Here is a 17,537-nt window from a genome sequence, read left to right on the forward strand (position 1 = left end):
AACAGTCATAATACATAGCTTTACATGTGGACACACACACAGAGCTGTACAAATGGACACACAGTCACATACATATAGCTGTACACATGGACATGTCCACACATAAAGAGCTGTACTCATGGTCACACAGCTGCACAGACCTATAGCTTTACATATGGACACAAGGAAAAACACATAGCTTTACACATGAATACACAATCACGCTCACCCAGCTGTGACACATAGCCACACACAGATAGTTGTATATGGACAAAGATCCTAGCTTTCCAGACTCACATCCCAATAATACAAGCTCATAAAGTTAGACACATAAAGTACAGCAACATGTGCACATAGCCACATAGCCATCCACACAAATACAGCCATGACCAACCACAATCACATCCTGATGTCCACATGGGCATAGTCTCACCCAGGACCACTACCAGCAGACCATCCATGGTTACGCTGAACCAAAGGCATGTGCATGTGCGCACACAGACACACATACAGGCACACAAGCACTGGCAAGCACAGCAGAGACGTCCTCACCTGCTGGGCAGATAGCAGCATGAGCACAGGCACACTCGAGCCTCAGATACAAAGGCATCCCTTGGAGGCAGACAAAGGCAGGCTGTGAGCTCCCCACTCCTGAGCCCTGGAGGGCACCCCATGCTCAGCTGTCACACCCTTTGCCTTGCTCTGCCTGCTCTCATGCAGCCTGAGGGAGTCCCTGGAGCTGCTGCAATGGAGGGGCAGCTGTCAATTGAGGCCACAGAGCAGGGAGGGCAGGGCCTCAAATACACCCTTCCTCCCCCAACCCGAGGATACCTAGCCACATTCCCTCCTCTCCTTGGGCTTGGGGTGCTCCTGCCCACTCCACGCCTATCTGCACAGGGCTCCCCAAGGTGGAACAAACAAACAAATGCACAGCCCAAATCCAGGTGAAACAACAAAATCATTTGCTTTATTCTGGGTCCTGGAAGCTCCAATGTAAATCTGAAAAAAATGTAACAGGGGTGGCAGCCCAGGAGGCTGGGTGCAGAAAACAGTCCTTGGCTCCTTTGGCCCTGGGAGCTGAACCGGCAATGAGGAGAAGGCTTGGCTAGAGGCCCAGGGCCGTGGAAGTCAGATCTCCCTGAGATCCCTGGCTCCAGCCTGGGCATGGGAGGTGAAGGAGAAAGAGGGCTGGAGAATCTGCTCAGTTCCTTAGTAAGCACACCACACAAGGGTGTGGGCCTTGGGTTACTCCTCACCCTTCTCAGGGGTACTAGGCTCCCAGGGCCACTTGGCAGTCCCCAGGGGCTCGGCCTCAGGGCTCAGCCTTGGCTCCCCCGGGGGTCCGTCACCCTCCATGTCCAGCTCCTCAAAGGACGAGCCGCTGGCACCCGACTCGCTATAGCTGTGCTCACTGCGGGTGTCACCGTCGTCCCAGCCACGGCTGCTCACCCCAGGGGAGAGTGTGGCAGCGGAAGTCTCTCGGCTGCCAGGACCCACCTCCAGGCTTACAGAACTTGTGTCACTCATCGTGTCAGCTCCTGGGCCAGGAAGAGGGAGCACAGGTTAGCTAGGACCCCTGCCCCCTCCTTCTGGGAGAAGACAGAAGCTCCACCACCATCCAATCAACTCAGCATACACAGTGTGCTCATGAATAATAAAGCTGCCCCTGGCTCAGGAGGCTCATTCCAGCTGCCCTCTGCCCCTGGCTCAGGAGGCTCATTCCAGCTGCCCTCTGCCCTCTGCCCTGATTGGGGCTGCACTGACAGGGCAGAGGGAGAGAGCGGGGAGGGAAGGAAGGAGGGTAGCCTGCTGTGCATTCCTCTCCTTACCCCGAATTAGCCTCAGCTCCCTGCACTCCCACAAAGCCTGCTGCCCACCAACCCCCTCCCCCGCCAACAGTCCATTAAGGACCACTCAGCCCAGAGGTGAGGAGCTGAGGGAAGAACAAAGAGACTCAAGTAGTGTCCCCTCCTCCACTGCCCATTTCAGGCTTGGAGAGAGGTTTGTGCAAGGTCAGCTACAGAACATTGCCCATAAGGCATGAGGATGGAAAAAATGGACCAGGAGGCCTACTCTCCTGCCCACCTCCCTCCATGCAGGGCTCCCCAAGGAACATCCATATCCAGGAAGTCAGCTGGCCCTTGCTTCTGGCTGAGCCCTGATCTGAGGAGGAGGCTGGGGCAGGAGTGGGTTGGAGAAGTCCTGAGAAATGCTCAACCAGTTGCACAGGAGGAGGGTGCTGGGATGAAGCATCTTGGGGGCTTTCTTACCCTGTGCCTGGGTCACCCCAGAGGAGCCCTTACCCTGCCCAACCAATGGTGGTTCCTGAGCCACAAAGTAGCAGAGGGGACCATGAGAGCACTCTGCTGGCAGCTGGAGAGCCCTGAGATGGTCCTGAGCTGGGCTGAGAGTCCAGATCCCTCCCAGCCTGCTCCTTCGACCCCCAACATGTCCACCAGACAAGCAGCCCCCTCATCTCCCCTATTCAGGAGCAACTCCTCAATTCATCTCCCCAGATCAGAGGCACTGACAGCAGTTGAGGGGTGACAATGAGGGGCAAAGAGCTCAGGCCCACTGTGTAGGAATCCAGACTGAGAGAAGGCTGATATGCCTCTCTTCCTGTGTGAGACAGAGGGGGGCAGCTGTTGAATATCACAGAAGGTGAAGGGTGGGCCAGCTTCCCCAAATCCTGTCTCCATGGTGATAGAGTCCTGAGCCAGGCGCAGCTGGGGACTGCTTGGCATTTGGACTTGGCCTGGAACTTTTACTGAGCCTCAGCTGGAGCCTACGGCAGGGGTGGAGGGATTTGGGGTCTGCCCCCTGGATCCCCTTGGCCCCAAGAAGATGTCCTCTGGGTCCTACTGGCAGGGGTATGTTGAGCTCTGGAAGTGCCAGGCTGTTGACCCAGGGCTCTCTTCTCGCTGGGGCTCCAGTCATGGCTCCCAGGGTGGAGGCATTCAAGGAGAGGCCGAGCAATGCCCTGAGTAATACGTAGTTCCCTCTGATTCTGGGGCAGGACTCCAGCCCCTCATTTGCTCCTTAAATGATCAGTGCCCCAGGAGCTGCAGGCCTGAAAGGAACATAGCAAGGGGATAGTTTTTCCCTGGCCTCCTTTAACTGTCATGTTCTACCCACCCACCCACTCACTGGCTCTCTTGGGACTCAGCTGTGGGAATCTGCCTGCTTGCTTCCTCCCTCTCCCAGCTCCTGGGCTAGGAGTGATCAGAGGAAGGAGCCCAGGGGTGCCCCTTCAGGCCAGGGCCCACCAGGCTGGGATGGGGACAGCCCCTAGGGACATGTGGACACTTTCTGGCAAAGGAGTCCAAAGCAGGGAAGTGGCATCCCTCCAGCCCCACCAAGGTCTGCATAGGAGGAAGTCCCAGAGTCCTGGGCCTGAGTCCCAGGGCAGAAGAGGACAAGCAAGGCAGGGCAGCACCTAAATTCCAGGACTGCTGGGGCAGGGAATGAAGCTGCCACCATCACCCCAGTCCCTCCCTCCTCCACTGCCCACAGCCAGTGCAAAGAGATCAAATATTCATCGCCTCTCTGGAGCTAAATAATACATCAATGTAATAACAGGCACAAGGCAGCTAATCATCCCCTTTCACCTCCCAGCCCAAGAGGGGCCTCAGCGGGGAGGCAGGCAGGGTCAGGCCAAGCCTTGGGTGGACAGGCGCCCACCACACACTGCCACACAAGTGGCATGCACCTGGCAGGCAGACACCCGGAGTCCACCCTGGGTGTCAGAGCAGACCCTGTCAGAGGTGGGCAGACCCCTCCGCCCAACAGGGACTGGGCAGGCAGGCTGCTGGGAAGGACAGGCCAAAGAGCTGGGGGCGTGGGAGCTTCAGCTGCAGCCAGCTGTAGTGGATGCCAAGCAGTCCTTCAACACCTCTGGCAGGCAGTGTTTGGGAGGGAAGTTGGGTGGGTGGTCCATGGAGGGGGACGCAGGCAGCAGAGAGAGGTTGAAGGAAGGTCACAGCATTTCCCATTCCTGCCCAGGGGACTGCCTGGGCCTGCTGACCTTGTGCCACGTCCTGTACCCACAGTACAGGCGCTGAAGAGTGTCTGCCGGGCACTACCAGGCGGGTGGGAACAGTGCTCCATGGAGGTAATTAAGTGGCAGATGAAGTTAACTGTGTTAGACATGGCCCTTAGGGAGTGGAGACTGCCTCCCAGTACCCCCCTGCCCCTGCCAACACATGCTTCTCTAGCGTGACCTTGACTGTTGAAGACTGGATGGACAGAGGGAGCTTCCTAAAGGAGGTGAAGAGGGACAGCCGCTTTCCTCCCAGCCCTGTGCCACTCCCACAGGTCATGGACTTCCAGAGTCACACAAGGCTTCACCAGCAGGGCCAAGGGTTGGAGCCCTTTGGACTACTTGGGATGTTACCAGAAGGCCCCCTCATCCTTGGGGACAGCCTAGGGTCACAAGAGGTCATGGCAGGGGGGTGGGCTGAGAGCAGGCAAGCAACTGGCCTGGCCCTGGGGTATGAAAGCTGCACTGGTGGAAGGGCCCTAATCTGGCTCCCCTCTGCAAGCTCCCTGGTTGCTCTCTGGCAGGGCAAAAGCAGCTGGTTCTGGGCAGGGCCCCATACTGGAAAACATCTTGTTCCCTCTTTACCTTCCAGATCCAGTGCCAATCTTATTTCCTGATGAGCCCAACCCAAGTGATACCTTTCCTGTGAAGCCTCAGCCCCCTCCCACGAGCACGTGGAAGCTGTCTGTGATCTGTGTTTCCAAGGGTACTCCTGTTGCATCTGAGGGGGATCTGGACATGGTCTTTGTATCTGTATTGCCAGGGGTAATATGCGTGAATCTACATCTACATGGATTCACATGTCTGGAATAGGCATCTGCATGTGGGGCCTGGGGTAGGCAGGTCTCCTTCCTCCATCTCTGCCAAGCTTAGCCTGGACACCCACAGTGCCAACTCAGCCAGGGAGAAGCCTCCTCAACCATACCCAGCAAGTCCAGAGAGAAGGACTCCAGGCAGGGCCCCACCCTGATTCTCCCATCCTACATACCTGTGCCATCCATCTGGGCATCACTGGCTTCCACAGGCATCCGGCTTTTCCGCTCTGTCTCCTTCATCTCAGGCACATAGAAGTCTCCCTGCCGTGCCAGTGGGCACATGAAATAGATCTGGTCTTGCTGGTAGATCTCCAGTCGAGGGTGGGCACACAGCTTCCGTTCCTTGTCAGAGTGGCAAAAGGTAGAACGAGCCCTATAGGGCCTCTGACCCACTTGTCCCTGAGTGGTCCCAGGAACTGTCTATTGTTTATTCCCTTCCTGGGGGCTGGCTTTGCCTCCTACCCCAATCTCCCTCAAGGAGGGAGGCACACATAGAGCACCCTAAGGGAAGGGCCCCACATTCTAGGTGGCAGTGGTCTGAGGACTCAGAAGTCCTTGGGACAACACCCTAGGACAGGTACTAAAAGAACCCAGGAGCCTGGCATTGCTAATCCTATGTGTATGTCTGGGACCAAAAGGCTGTTCCAGAAAGCCCTGGTCTCATGGAACCATGAAGCTTAGCACCCTGGACTACTCGAGGACAGGGACCCCATGAACTATGGCCCCAGGCACCCAAGCCAAGGCAAGGTCTGATCTGCCAGACTTTCCATCCCAGGATCCCCTGATTGTGACTTCCTCTGCACCCCAAACAACGCTGAGTGACCCACAGATATCAGGAGAGGTCAGTGCCCCTGACCCTGCCCTTGCAGACATGTTACTGAAGAAGCCTGGACAGGGGCTCCAGGCCAGCTAAATCCCTCTTCCACTATTATCCCCCTGCTAATTCAGGTCTACACCAACCTCTAAGACTATCAGATGTGGTTGGTTCCCATCCCTTCTCGCACCTGGGCCCATAGTTTCAGCCAAGGGGGAGGAGGCAGACCCTAGACTGGAAGGGCAAGCAGGACAAGCAGATCTAACACTGGACATTATCCCAACTCCCCAGTGGGCTGAAGTACCAGCTTATGGGACCCCAAGTTCTGAGACAGACACTCCACTCCCCTCAGCCTGGACATAGAACCCAAAGCTCCCCATCCCCCAATGTGTGTGGAAGAGGGCACAGACATATGCCAGAGCTGTGCTGAGGCAGGCAGGAACAATCAGAAAGGGGTCAAGAGCATCTTGCTCCCGAGCCCATCCCCCTTTCTTGTGATGGAGTGCAATTACCCACTAAGATGACTGTGAGGCCCCTGCCCTGTCACTGCTCACCCGCCAACCTTCACAACATGGCTATTTATAGCACCCGCCCGGCTCTCACCACGAGCTCTGAAATGAGCCTTCCACTCATCGGTAATGAGAGACTTATTGCCTGGTGGGGAGAAGTCACTCCAGGACTCTACTTGTCTGCCTGCCTGGCCAACCTTAGAGTTCAGGAACCCCCTCCAATTAAACCAAGTGAAAAGGGGTAAAAATGAACCCCTCAGGGAAAGAGAGAAGGAGGGGTAAGCCTGAAAGGTTTATCTAGCCAGGGCCCTCAGCAGCCGGCTGGAGGCAGGGTGCATCTAGGAGGCCACGTTGGGGGTGGATGGCCCGGCCCAAGGTCTAGCTGCCAGCTCAGCCTCTGACTCCATGAGTGACCCAGGGAAGGCCTTTCATCCTAAGTCTCTGTGTGCTCAAATGCAGAGTGGGACAGCCTAGCCCTGACACCTCCAGGGTCATGAAGGAAAGTTATTATTTTTTAATAGTTTGAGTCCAATCTTTTTTGCCAACCTGGGTGATCTTTGGGGCATCTCATGAGTCCATGCCTCCAGCTCCTCCTATCTTTGAAGAAACCAATGGCTGCCTCTGCTTCTCCATCTGCCCACACACTCACCCCAACCTTGGTGCTCAAGAGGAGTCTAACGTCAGGAAGCAGGAGCCACCAGGTTCTGGGGCTCCTCTAACGCCAGCACTTGTAGGCAGGCATCTGCCAAACTTGAGCTCCACTCAGTGAATTGGGCCAGGTCACTAAGACCAGGGTCAGGGAGGCTCCCTGAAGAAGGTCCAGGTCCTACCCTGGCAGCTAAATGGAAGAAAAGGGCCCCGAAACCCAATCGGGGCATGGCCTTCACCAGCATCCCCACGCTCTGGGCATTCAAAAGGTCCACAAAGGGAAGCCACTGAGCGGCCATCAGCTACCTGGAGGCCCATCTCTCAAGAGCTGTAGACAACTGGCTTTTGGGGATGCTCCCAGGCACCAGAGAGCCTGTGCCTACCCAGAAATTCCAAGGACAATGGGGCCCTACCCCAACCCTGTCAACACTCAGGCCACACACCTAGCTTCCCTTCTAGAAGTAACAGGGATGATAACAGCAATAGTGCTTTCCACCCTCTGCTCTAAGCCGGGCATCAGGGTGGGCAGCACCAGGCAGGCACCCTTGCCACCTGCTCTGCCAGCCCCCTCACTGGCAGGCGGGAGGCAGCTCTGCGGCTGCTCTGCGCATCTGCCTCCTCCAGAGAGCCCGGCTCTGAAGTTGCCTGGCTGTGGACAGCCCCGTTGCCAAGGAAACTACATCCTCCATCCTTGCCGTCGCCTTCATCTCAAAGCCATCGGGGAGAACAGAGGAACAGAGGAGACAGAAGAGGGAGAGAAAACTGTGGCCTGGCTACACAGCCCTTCCTTCTCTGCCCAGTCCTCCCTCCTCACACTATCCCACACGGGGAGCGCCAGCTGCCCAAGCCTGTCCCCCAAGCCCCTGGAGGGGCAGCTTCATACCAGAGCCCAGCCGGGTCCTACCCCTGCCACCTGGGGGCCCCTGGCCCTCCCTGTTGAAGGGAAGCACAGAGCTAATTAAAATCACATTGATGGCTCAGCCCCAAATCATTTTAACACATGCTGGGTCCTGTCAAAATTCAGACTCAGGGGCAGAGGAGAAGGGGCAGGAAGAAGGCAAAGGCATGAACTTCCAATCCAGGCCCATAGGCAGAGGAGGGGCTTGTAGTTGTCCCTGCAGCCTCTCCTGGGAGACCCCTCTCCAAGCTCTTCCCACTGAGCTATGAGTCTAGTGGGGGCTGGGGATAGAGGGTGAGGGGCAGGACTAGCCATATGCCCTGTCCCTAAGAGATCAGGCAGAGAGGACAAGCCCTTTCCCTCCCAGCCAGGTGCAGCCTCTGAGGGAAGCGAGGGTAGCCAGGGGCCAGCTCTCAGGTCCTTGCTCCACAGCAGGAGCTGCAGACTGGGCAACATGTCGATGAGCTGGTAAATATTGGAAAATCATCGGAGGAAGGCAAGGCCAGCTGCCTCTTCCTCAGCTAGCCCCAGGGAGACCTTGGAGAGCACATTGCCAAGGGCCAAGGACACCAGGTCAATGCCATGCTGGGCTGGTACTGCTAGGGAAAGGGGCCTGCGTGAGCCTGGAGGCCTCCCAGACCTGGGCACACCCTCTCCCACAGCCCAGACAGTGAGAGGCTTCTGAAAGCAGCACCAGGACAGAGAATCTGCTCTGGCACTGAAGCCACAGGCTATCTGATGAGGCCACAACCCAGAGCAACTGACTCCCACACACAGACTCAAGGGGACCACAAGGCCCCTCTCCAAGGTGGGAGAGATGCAGACATCTACAACCCTCCCCACCTAACAGGGAGAAGTCAGCTAATCATGCCAAGGTGCCACCAGGAACTGCTAGAAACTGGATTCAGGAATTCTAGTCCCTCTGACACACCCCTAAGTCTTCCCTCCCACCTAGGCCTTCCACAAGCAGACACAAGAGGGGACTTGGGACACCATCTATAATGCAGAGATTTCCAGGAGACCTTAGTCGCCAGCACTTCCTCCACCACCACTCCATGCTGGCGGACAAAGGAAGGAGCAGCACACACAAGGCTGCCATGGTGCCACTGCCTCAGATACCTTGAGGACACAACCCCACACTACCCTCCACACATCAGGTTGAGCTCACCTCCCGGGTGAGGGGCAAGCATTTGGCCCAAACACAGCTCAGAGTTCCTGCAAAGGGGCTAGATTGACATGCTGGGCCAAGGTTTCCCCATAGGACCCACAGTGCCTCTCCTGACTGAATATTTTTACTGAATTAGGGGAGGGGAGGAGGAAGGAAAGAGAGAGGACCTGAACTACCCTTGTTTGGTGTTCTGCTCTCAAAGCATCAACCTACGCCCTAGCTTCAGGTAGGGGTGGGCAGGGTGTGGGAAACAGAAGAGGTCAGGCCCAGATGGAGACTGAGAGTGGATCCCACTCCCAGGCTGCCCAGAGGCTGGGTTTGCTCAGATCTAGGTGGCCTCAAATCCCTAAAAGGGCAAGGCAATGGGTATGGGTCAAGGCAATGGGTCACATATCTCCTACATGAGTTCTAGGCCCAGAAAGGGATGAGATCTGTTCTGTCCGTGTTTACCCTATCACAGGCCCTTACCCTCCTAGGAGGAGGGGCACTTGTCCTGCCTGTCACCCTGAGCTGCCCAGTCTGATCCATCCCTCCATCCGGACAGCCAGGCAGCCACACAGCCAGCAAAGAGCTGTTGCATCCCACCCGAGGTGGTGGCTTCTCCTCACTGGGTGAAGTGAGGCATGCTCATTTTTAATTACACAGACACCAACGTGCACCCGCCTGCACACAGCAGTCCCTGCAAGCGGGGGCTCAGACCCTAGAGGCCCCTTAGGCAGCTGGTCTGCATTGCAAGTGCAAAGTGATGGGGGAGGCGCAGCAGGGGCTGTGGCTGGCATGTGGCACATTGTTATTATTTTGCCCAGGAAACTTCTGTCAAACTCCCTCCCCCTGGCTCCCTCTCATCCCCACTGGGCCTCCCAACAGCCTCTGGCCCAGAACCTAAACCTGACTGTGGGGTGGGAGGTGACAGCAGGAGACAGCTCTGGGGGCCTTGCAGTGCGAGGAGGGAGAGCCTGCAGAAGGGTTGGTGAGCACCCTCCCCCCTCACAGCAGGAGGGCCCGAAGCTCTAAAAATGATAGGCAAAGGAGACAAGAAATGAGGTGAGACTTGCCAGGGAGGGGAGAGAAGGAACAGGAAGTGGTAGAGAGAACTTCAAGCAGGAGCCCAGAGCCTTGGTCTAGATATTGACAAACGGGTGGCTTCTATTCTCTGGGTCTCAATTTCCCCAACTGAAAAATAAAGAGATTGGAATCGATGATCTCAGAAGAAGTGAGGAGTTGGAAAAGATAAATAGAAACACCATCACTTAAATTAAGACAATTATATACTTGAAAAACCCAAAAAGAATCAATGGAGAAACTGCCACAAACATGAAGGTCACAAATGAACAAAAAGCACAGCCCATGTCTCTGTGCCTAGTCAGCCAGTTGGCAAACATAATGGAAGCAAGAGATAAAGGCCCTCCTCGGGCTGGGGCTAGCCCAGGGCTGATCTGGGAGCCCCCCTGAATGGCAGTGGAGGGGATGGCAGAGGAGCCAGGTCTGGGCAGGAACTTGGGGAAGACTGCAGAAAGGGGAAGGTGTGAGAGAGAGTGGGGCAGTGAGGCGGGGCACTGTGCCTGGCACCCCAGCCTGCTGTGCCTCCTGCTGCCATTGCCTGAAGACTTTTCATTTTCACCTCACAGCCGACAGCTTGCCACGCAATTTACACCTCTGCTCATATTCCTGTGCACCCAGGCCCTGGCTTCCTGGGTGGGCCATGGTGGGGGCGGGGGGCGGGGGGGGTAGTGGCACTTGGCAGCAATGGAGACCAGGGTGGGCTGGGGCATTGAGGAGCAAGAGAGGGTGATTTCTTCTAAGCAGGCACAGGGGACACAGGACCTGAAGAACCCTAGTACCTGGGTGGACTGGGAAGCCCCTGACTCTACAGCCCTGCCCAGCCTTTCCTTCCCCAGGGCCCAGATAAGCCAATATCCAACCTCAGCTCAGCCCTGCTCTGGCCTTCCTGTGCCCTTGTGGAGCAAAACCAGTGGGGTGGGGAGTGTGGGACTGAGTGCCCCATAGGGAGCTGGAGGGTCAGTCCTCAGATCCCACCACTCTCCCTTCCAAATCAAGGAGGGGAGCCACGGCCTCCCAGATGCTGCTGCTACCATGGCAGGCTCCACAATCCACCCCCCTCCAAGATCCAGCCACTCTTTGCAGGATCTGTGCAGTCAAGGACCTTGAGCCCTGACCGGCTCAAAAGCTGAAGAAAATGTTGCTGATTGATTACCCAGCAGCAGGAAGGCTGCTCATTGCAGATGGAGCCATGAAGCCAAGCACCTGGGAGCCAGAGGAATCAGGAAGTGCCAGAGGGGAAGGACAGGTGGGCAGGTGAGGATGGAGAGAAGAAGAGGGAAAGGAGAGAAGGTAGGGGAGGAGAAGGCCCTGAATTTGTCATCTCCGACCGGCACCTCTGTCCTCTGCTCGCCCCTCAGGGAAGCCCTTGCCTCTGGAGCCTTAGGCTTCCTGTCTTTAACTCTGTCAAAGGGCAGAGTTTTTCAGCTCTGGAGGGCAAGCCCCCTCCTCAGAATCTCTCTCTCTTCCTCGTTCCCAGAATCTCAAGCTTTCTGGAGAAGAGCAACAGAATTCTTCCTTGGTAAGTCCCATCTGCCTGGGGAAGAAGGCTCCCTCTGGATTGGTGATGGCCCAAACCCCACAGCACTATCCAGACAAGCCTCAGCCCCCAGGGTCCTGCAGGGCTGCCAAGCTACCATATTCAAGCTGGTATTTCGAGAGTGGTGGCTCCCACGCCCGCCTCAGCAAAGGCTGGCTTTGTGCTTTGAGTCCTGGGCTAGAGGAGTGAGGATAGGTGAAGCCGGAGAGGCTGAGGAACAGGTTCCAGGGCCTAGGCCAGCGGAGGGGAAAGGGCGGGCCTCCTGTGGGTCCCCCACACTTCAACATCCAGGGGAAGCTCCCTATGGGGAGTCACGGAAGCCAAGCCCTGGCATGGCGTGGGGGGGCGGGGGGGGAGGGTGGTCTCCTTTTGGCTTGGGGGTATTTGGGACTGGAGAGTCACTGTTATTCTCAGTTATCTTGTTACCCTCATTCAGAGTTCAGCTGTGGCCCTCAGCTCTTCCTCCCCATCTCCCCATGTTTAAAAGCCCAGCCTGGATGCTGTCACCCATCTGCTCACATACCATCAGTGGCTCCCTAGAGCCTGCAAGAAGCAACCTCATCTCTTGGGCCCAAACCCTTGCTCCCCACCTGCACTCCAGCCACAATGGATACACAAGCCATGCCCAGGTGAGTGCCTCTGCCTGACCTGCCTTCCCACTTAGAGAACATTACCCATCCTTCAAGGCTCAGCCTAAATGCCACAACCCCCAAGTCTTCTTTGTCTTTCCCCGTGAATCCATCCCTCCCCTCCCGACCTTACTCCTGTTAGGCATGGCTAAGCCCTGGGGCTGGGGAAAATGGGGAAGAAAAGAGTTATGGGGGCTTGTCACTCAGCCCCAGGTCCTGGTGCCGCTGAGACTGCCCTCCTCTCTGAGCTGGGGCAGGCCAATTAGCAGGTGGCAGCATTGGCAGACGAGCTGGCCCTGGAGCCCCAGTGAGGGAAGCCTAGGAACGGAGCTGTCTCCACCTGAGTGAGGGTGAGGATATGAGGCCCAATAAGGCACCTGCAGCAGCTGCCAAGGCCTCTCTTAACAAGTGCCTGCTGGGCAATGGGCAGCTGGGCTCTTCCTGGCCTTTGCTTCTTGCTCCCCTAGCAGTCTCCCAGACTGGCAGCCTCAGCCCCCGATTCTGCCTACTAGGGCTGGGGACAGAGGGTCAAGTGCTTGTTGGGCCAGAGTGCTGCCATCACAGGCCCACCCTGGGCACCATCCCAAGTGTATCCCAAGTTCATGACAAGTCCTCAGCCTCTTAGGCCCAGCCCCACTAACAGACAGAGCAGAGTGGCAAAAGGCATGTAGCTACCAGAATGATCCTCAGCCCAGGGAACCCAGTCTGGACTCAGCCACTGCTTCATCCCTTGACCCTGGGTAATCTCCCCTTCCCAGGCCTCAGTGTCCCCTTTTGTAAAATCATAGGGATGCTGGCTTTGATTAGGACCCTATGACTGCCTCCTAGCTGGGTCCCCCATGTTCCGAACAATGCCACACAAAAGAGGGTCAGTAAATAACTGGTAAGTAAGTGACTGAGCTGAAGTGCCAGAAGGGCCTTCCTTATTAAAAACAAAGCTTGGAATCCTCCCACATTAGCTTGCAAAGGTGACGGGCAGGGAGAGAGAGATGACCGCAAATTTCACATCCTGTTGGTGCCTCCTCACCTGGATTCCCACTGCCAGGGCCATGCTGCTCCCCACTGGTGTTCTGGCCCCAGTGTGGACTCAAACCATCTCTACCACTGACTCCCTCAAAGTCGTCCAGGCAGGTTAAGGGGAAACAAATACAAGAGATTCTGAGCCACTGGATAGGACCATGCTGCTAGGAGCCTCCAGCAGAACTGGAGAGAATTGCGCTGCTGGAAGGCACAATTAGGCTCAACAGGCTGACCTACTTCCGCAAACACCTTGCTGAAGCCCCTGTTCCTTAGCTCCCAGCTGGCTGCCCCATGACACTGCCATTCTATCACCCACCACTTGAGAGTTCAGTCACAATCACCCCAGGGAGATCTCCACTCTGAGATTCCCAGGGCTCCCTCCAGGTCCAGCTTCCAATCAGTCATGCTCCCCCAGAAACAGCTGCTTCTTCTGGGAGCCCCCACCCCCACCTGCACAAGGGTTGAGCCCTGGTGCCTCCCAGCTCCACTCAGACTGCAGCTGCTGCCACAGCAACCTCAAGATTTGACAACAGACACGCAGTTGGCCAGGGGTGGAGGGAGCAGCTGTCCAGTTGCGCACCACCCTTAGGAAAGAGGTTTTCAAACCAGATAAGTCTTAAATGTCCTCCTCCAAACAAAAGCTCATGAAGTCATCTCGTGTGTAAAACCCAGAGGCAGAGCTACTCTAGTTGGAGCAGGTAAGGGTCCAAGTGCAGCCCTCCTACCCCTGGCTGCCAGCTACGGGGGGACCTCAACACAGTCCCTAGGCTCCTCCCCAGAGCAATCTGAGATCTATGATCTGTGGTCCCCACCCACTCTAAACCCCTGGTAGGACAACTCCATCAACCCAGCCATCCCAGAACTCTAACACCAAGGTTTCCCCACGCTGGCTCACTACACTCACCCTACCCCCAATCGCCCAGCTTCTCTCCAATTCTATGGAGAAAGAGTCAGTGTTTGACTTCCAGGCCCTGTCTATACTTCCTAGCCAGCCAGCCTCCATTCAGACAATGCCCTGTGTCTCCCTGAGCTCAGGAGAAGATGCCCAAACATTTCACAAAGACTCTCCACTGAAAACTCCTGGAAAGCAGACTCTAGGGAAGGGGGTTTATGAAAAAGGTTATGGATCCTGTTGAGAGGAAGTCATGCACAGGGGAGCTCGGCTGGCCAGTCTAACACTCTCAATGACCTCCCCTGCCAATTGCTACAGAGAGATATGAGCCAAGTACTGAGCTTGGGAACCTCTCACACACAATCCCACACATGGGATCCCCAGGCCTCTCACTCAGTCCTGGTCTGCTCTATGTGCCTCAAGCTTTCCCTGGATACTCATTAAAAGGTTCTACCCTGCGGTGAATTTTGGGGCCTTTGCCTATTGCTCTGAGCCGACATCTGGGCCCATCTCCTCTGTGGCCTTACAATTTCAAGGAAGCTCAGTTCCTTCCTGCAGCTGCCAGAAGACCCCCCTTTCTGGGGTTCAGGGAGTGAAGTCTCCTCCTGCCCTGGAGGTCATCTCCTTGAACTCTGGTGGAGAAGCTTGACAAAGCTGGGGCATCTTCCACATAGACTGACAGCCACACAGTACTCAGGGATCCCTCACACACACGCTGTCCCAGAGTGCTCAGCCTGTGGGTCTCCAGTGGTTTACACGAAGAAAGGCAGAATTCCAGCCCCTATAGTTCAGCTTGCCAGGCTGCCAAGATGGGGGAGGCTGGCCAGAGAGCCAGTGGCTGTCACACAGATCAGAAAGCTGGGACCCAGACATCCTTTGCAGAATCCCCACAGATGCCTGACAAATGCTTCTCTTCAGGTTCCTCACAGTGACCCCCATGACCCTTGCTGTCCCATGAGACCAATCCTGCCCTAGGCTCAGGCACATCTGCAACTGCCAGGACAGCAGCTGCTCTCCCTTCCCTCCCCAAAGCTCTAAGACCACTCACCTCCACCACTAGCCCCAGCCTGCCAGGCTCTCCCTTCCTCCTCCTGGCAGCAGGGCTACTGGCCTCCCTCACCCCTCCTGAGAAAGAAAGCCAATGGCTGCTGTCATTCCATTTGAAGCACCTCCACAGTACTCAGCTCAGATCCAGAGAGCAGTCAGAAAGGTGGAGAAAAAGAAGGGCGCATGTACACACACACATACAGTTAAAGGCAGCCAGCTGTCAGGGCTGGGAGAGTCAGAAGAGCCCGAGTCTCATTAGCAGCCCCCTTTCTCTGGTGCCAGGGCATTGGGGAAGAGGGCAGGTGTGGGAGGAAGCCTTATATTCTCTTCTGTCTCTTGGGCTCAGAGAGACACAGGGTCACCTCCCTGTCTACTGCAAGCTGAGATCAACAAAGAGAGGCAGCCCCTTCCTCATCTTTCACTGGCTTTGTTCCCTAGGATGTAAGATCAGGCTAAACACAGGGGCAGAGGTGACCCCTGCCTCCAAGCACCAGCAGAGTACCCTGGGACATGACTCCTCATGGGCAGCCTGGCATCTCTCTCACTCTCTCAGTTGGTGGCCAAGCCCACACCAGCAGGCTCACAGACATGCCTGGAGAAGCCCCTTGCTACCCCCTGACTTCCTCATCCCAGGCAGGAAAGAGGATGGTACTCCCCTTGCTCCAGCCCCCACCCCAGGAGAATTAAGCCCAGAGCACAGCTGACAGGCTCCCATGGGAAGAGGACGAAGGAGGAGGGTTTTCATCAAAGAGGTGACGTCAAAACCAGGCAACCTGTGAAGCTGTCAGGGGCCGGGAAATTTGGACAAAGGTGTCTAAAAATAATCCCCTGAAGCCAGGAAAAGGCTTTGGTGACTGAGCTGCTCACCACCACACCACATGCCACATGTCCTATTCTGAGGTCTGGAACCCAGAGAGTCTCTTCCCAGGAGTGCTCCTCCAGATAGGCCCTTGAGGTTGAGGATGGCACAGACAGGACCAGAGACACCACACACCAGCCCTTCTGTGGGTGAAATGGGTGAGGCCCCCTCAGGAGGCATGTTGAGCAGACCTTGGGCACTGATGTCTCCTTTCCTGCCCTCACTACCAGGCAGCTCCCCAACCTCCTGCCTCACCCGCCCCTCAGCTTCCAGCCCAATCCCACTCCCAGGCAAGCACATCCTCTCTAGCACCCTTCTGGCTGCCACCCTCCAGCTCACAAAGGAAATCCACCTCTATCTTCCCTGTGCCCCTGCCCTACCACGAGAGCCCTCCTGTTTCTTCTGTTCCTGTCCCTGACCACAAAGGCCACAGCTGGTGACTCAGGGATCCATTTATTCATTCCCCAGTTCTAACACCACTCTTACACCTCCTTAACCAGGACCTGTCTGAGTTCCCACTTCCATCATCAAGGCCCTGTCCCTCTCCCCAAGCTGCTCTGGAGAACAAAGACACCAGGTTCCTCCAAATCTGCCAAGTTTACATTCCTGCAGACTTTCTTCTCCTGTTCCCTGACCCCAGCCACACTGGCCACGCCCTCTGTGCAGCCTTTTCTGCCACACGCCATCCCCCAGGGCAAATACTGTCAATAGGCTCATGTCCCCTAACATATCCACCAGCCCAATCTTCTCTAAGCTCCAGACTAAACATGTCATTGCCGACGCCACACCCCAACTTGGAAGTCTCTCAGCCAGCTCTCCTGACACAGCCCAGAGGTAGGTGCCCCCCAAACCCGGTCGTCCCTCAGCTCTCCATATCTCAGTGAAAAGAACCACTACACGCTCACCCACCTGCCCAGGCCAGAGGGGACAGGAGCCTGCTGTGCTCCTCCCACTCTCTCCCTCTCCAACATCCAATCCACCCACAAGTCCATCAGTTCTACCTCCAAAATAGATTGTAAATCTCCATCCTTGTCTGCATCTCTACAGCCACTGCTCCATCCAAGCCGCTGCCATTCACACCAGGATTTATGACAGTTTCCTAAGCACCTCCAACTAGTCCCTCGGATCCATGATCCAGTCCCCCTCTGCCCAGGGATGAAATAGCATATACTTGTACAGGCACGGCCCAGCTTGTGTTACTTTCCTGGCTGGAATACTGCAGTGACTTCCCACTGCCTTTAGATCAAACCCAAGCTCTCACTCTGCTCTGCCTAGAACCTTCTTAGCCCTTCTCCAACGACTCTTCTAGGGTTCTGCCTGAGAGGCTACCTCCTCCTAGAGGCTATCCTCAACCACTCTGCCCCAGTTGGCCCCCTGCCTTTTCTCATCCTGTTCTTTTCTAGCACATCCCATTTTTGTCTGACTTCATTACCTATCTCCACCACCTCATTGCAAATGCTTATTTTACACACCAACATCTCACATTGTGTCTAGCACAGCACCTGGTGCACAGACATTCAGTAAATACAAGTTGAATAGATGACTAAACAATCACTTCCAAGCCCAAACAGGGGTCACTTCCCTAGCACCCAAGCCTACAAAATGTTTTAGAGGAGGAGGG

General features: G+C 56.0%; 1 protein-coding gene across 14 annotated transcripts in view; it reads right to left on the bottom strand.

Annotated features, from left to right (window-relative positions):
* Positions 1-924: 924 nt before the first annotated feature.
* The window catches only part of RAD54L2 (RAD54 like 2), a 176,221-nt gene continuing 159,608 nt past the window's right edge, over positions 925-17,537 (bottom strand). For 11 of the 14 annotated variants that reach the window (XM_070237544.1, XM_070237543.1, XM_023621238.2 and 8 more), the window contains 2 exons: positions 5,007-5,175; positions 925-1,517 (listed from right to left, as the gene is read on the bottom strand). In XM_070237544.1, coding sequence (XP_070093645.1) covers positions 1,225-1,517; positions 5,007-5,175 — 462 coding nt within the window. In that variant the 3' untranslated portion in view covers positions 925-1,224. Of the gene's footprint in view, positions 3,050-5,006; positions 5,176-17,537 lie in introns of all 14 variants that reach the window. The other 3 variants (XM_070237547.1, XM_070237546.1, XM_070237548.1) reach the window with 3 other exon arrangements.

The sequence above is a fragment of the Equus caballus genome, chromosome 16, assembly GCF_041296265.1.
Source record: "Equus caballus isolate H_3958 breed thoroughbred chromosome 16, TB-T2T, whole genome shotgun sequence".
Classification (NCBI taxonomy): domain Eukaryota; kingdom Metazoa; phylum Chordata; class Mammalia; order Perissodactyla; family Equidae; genus Equus; species Equus caballus.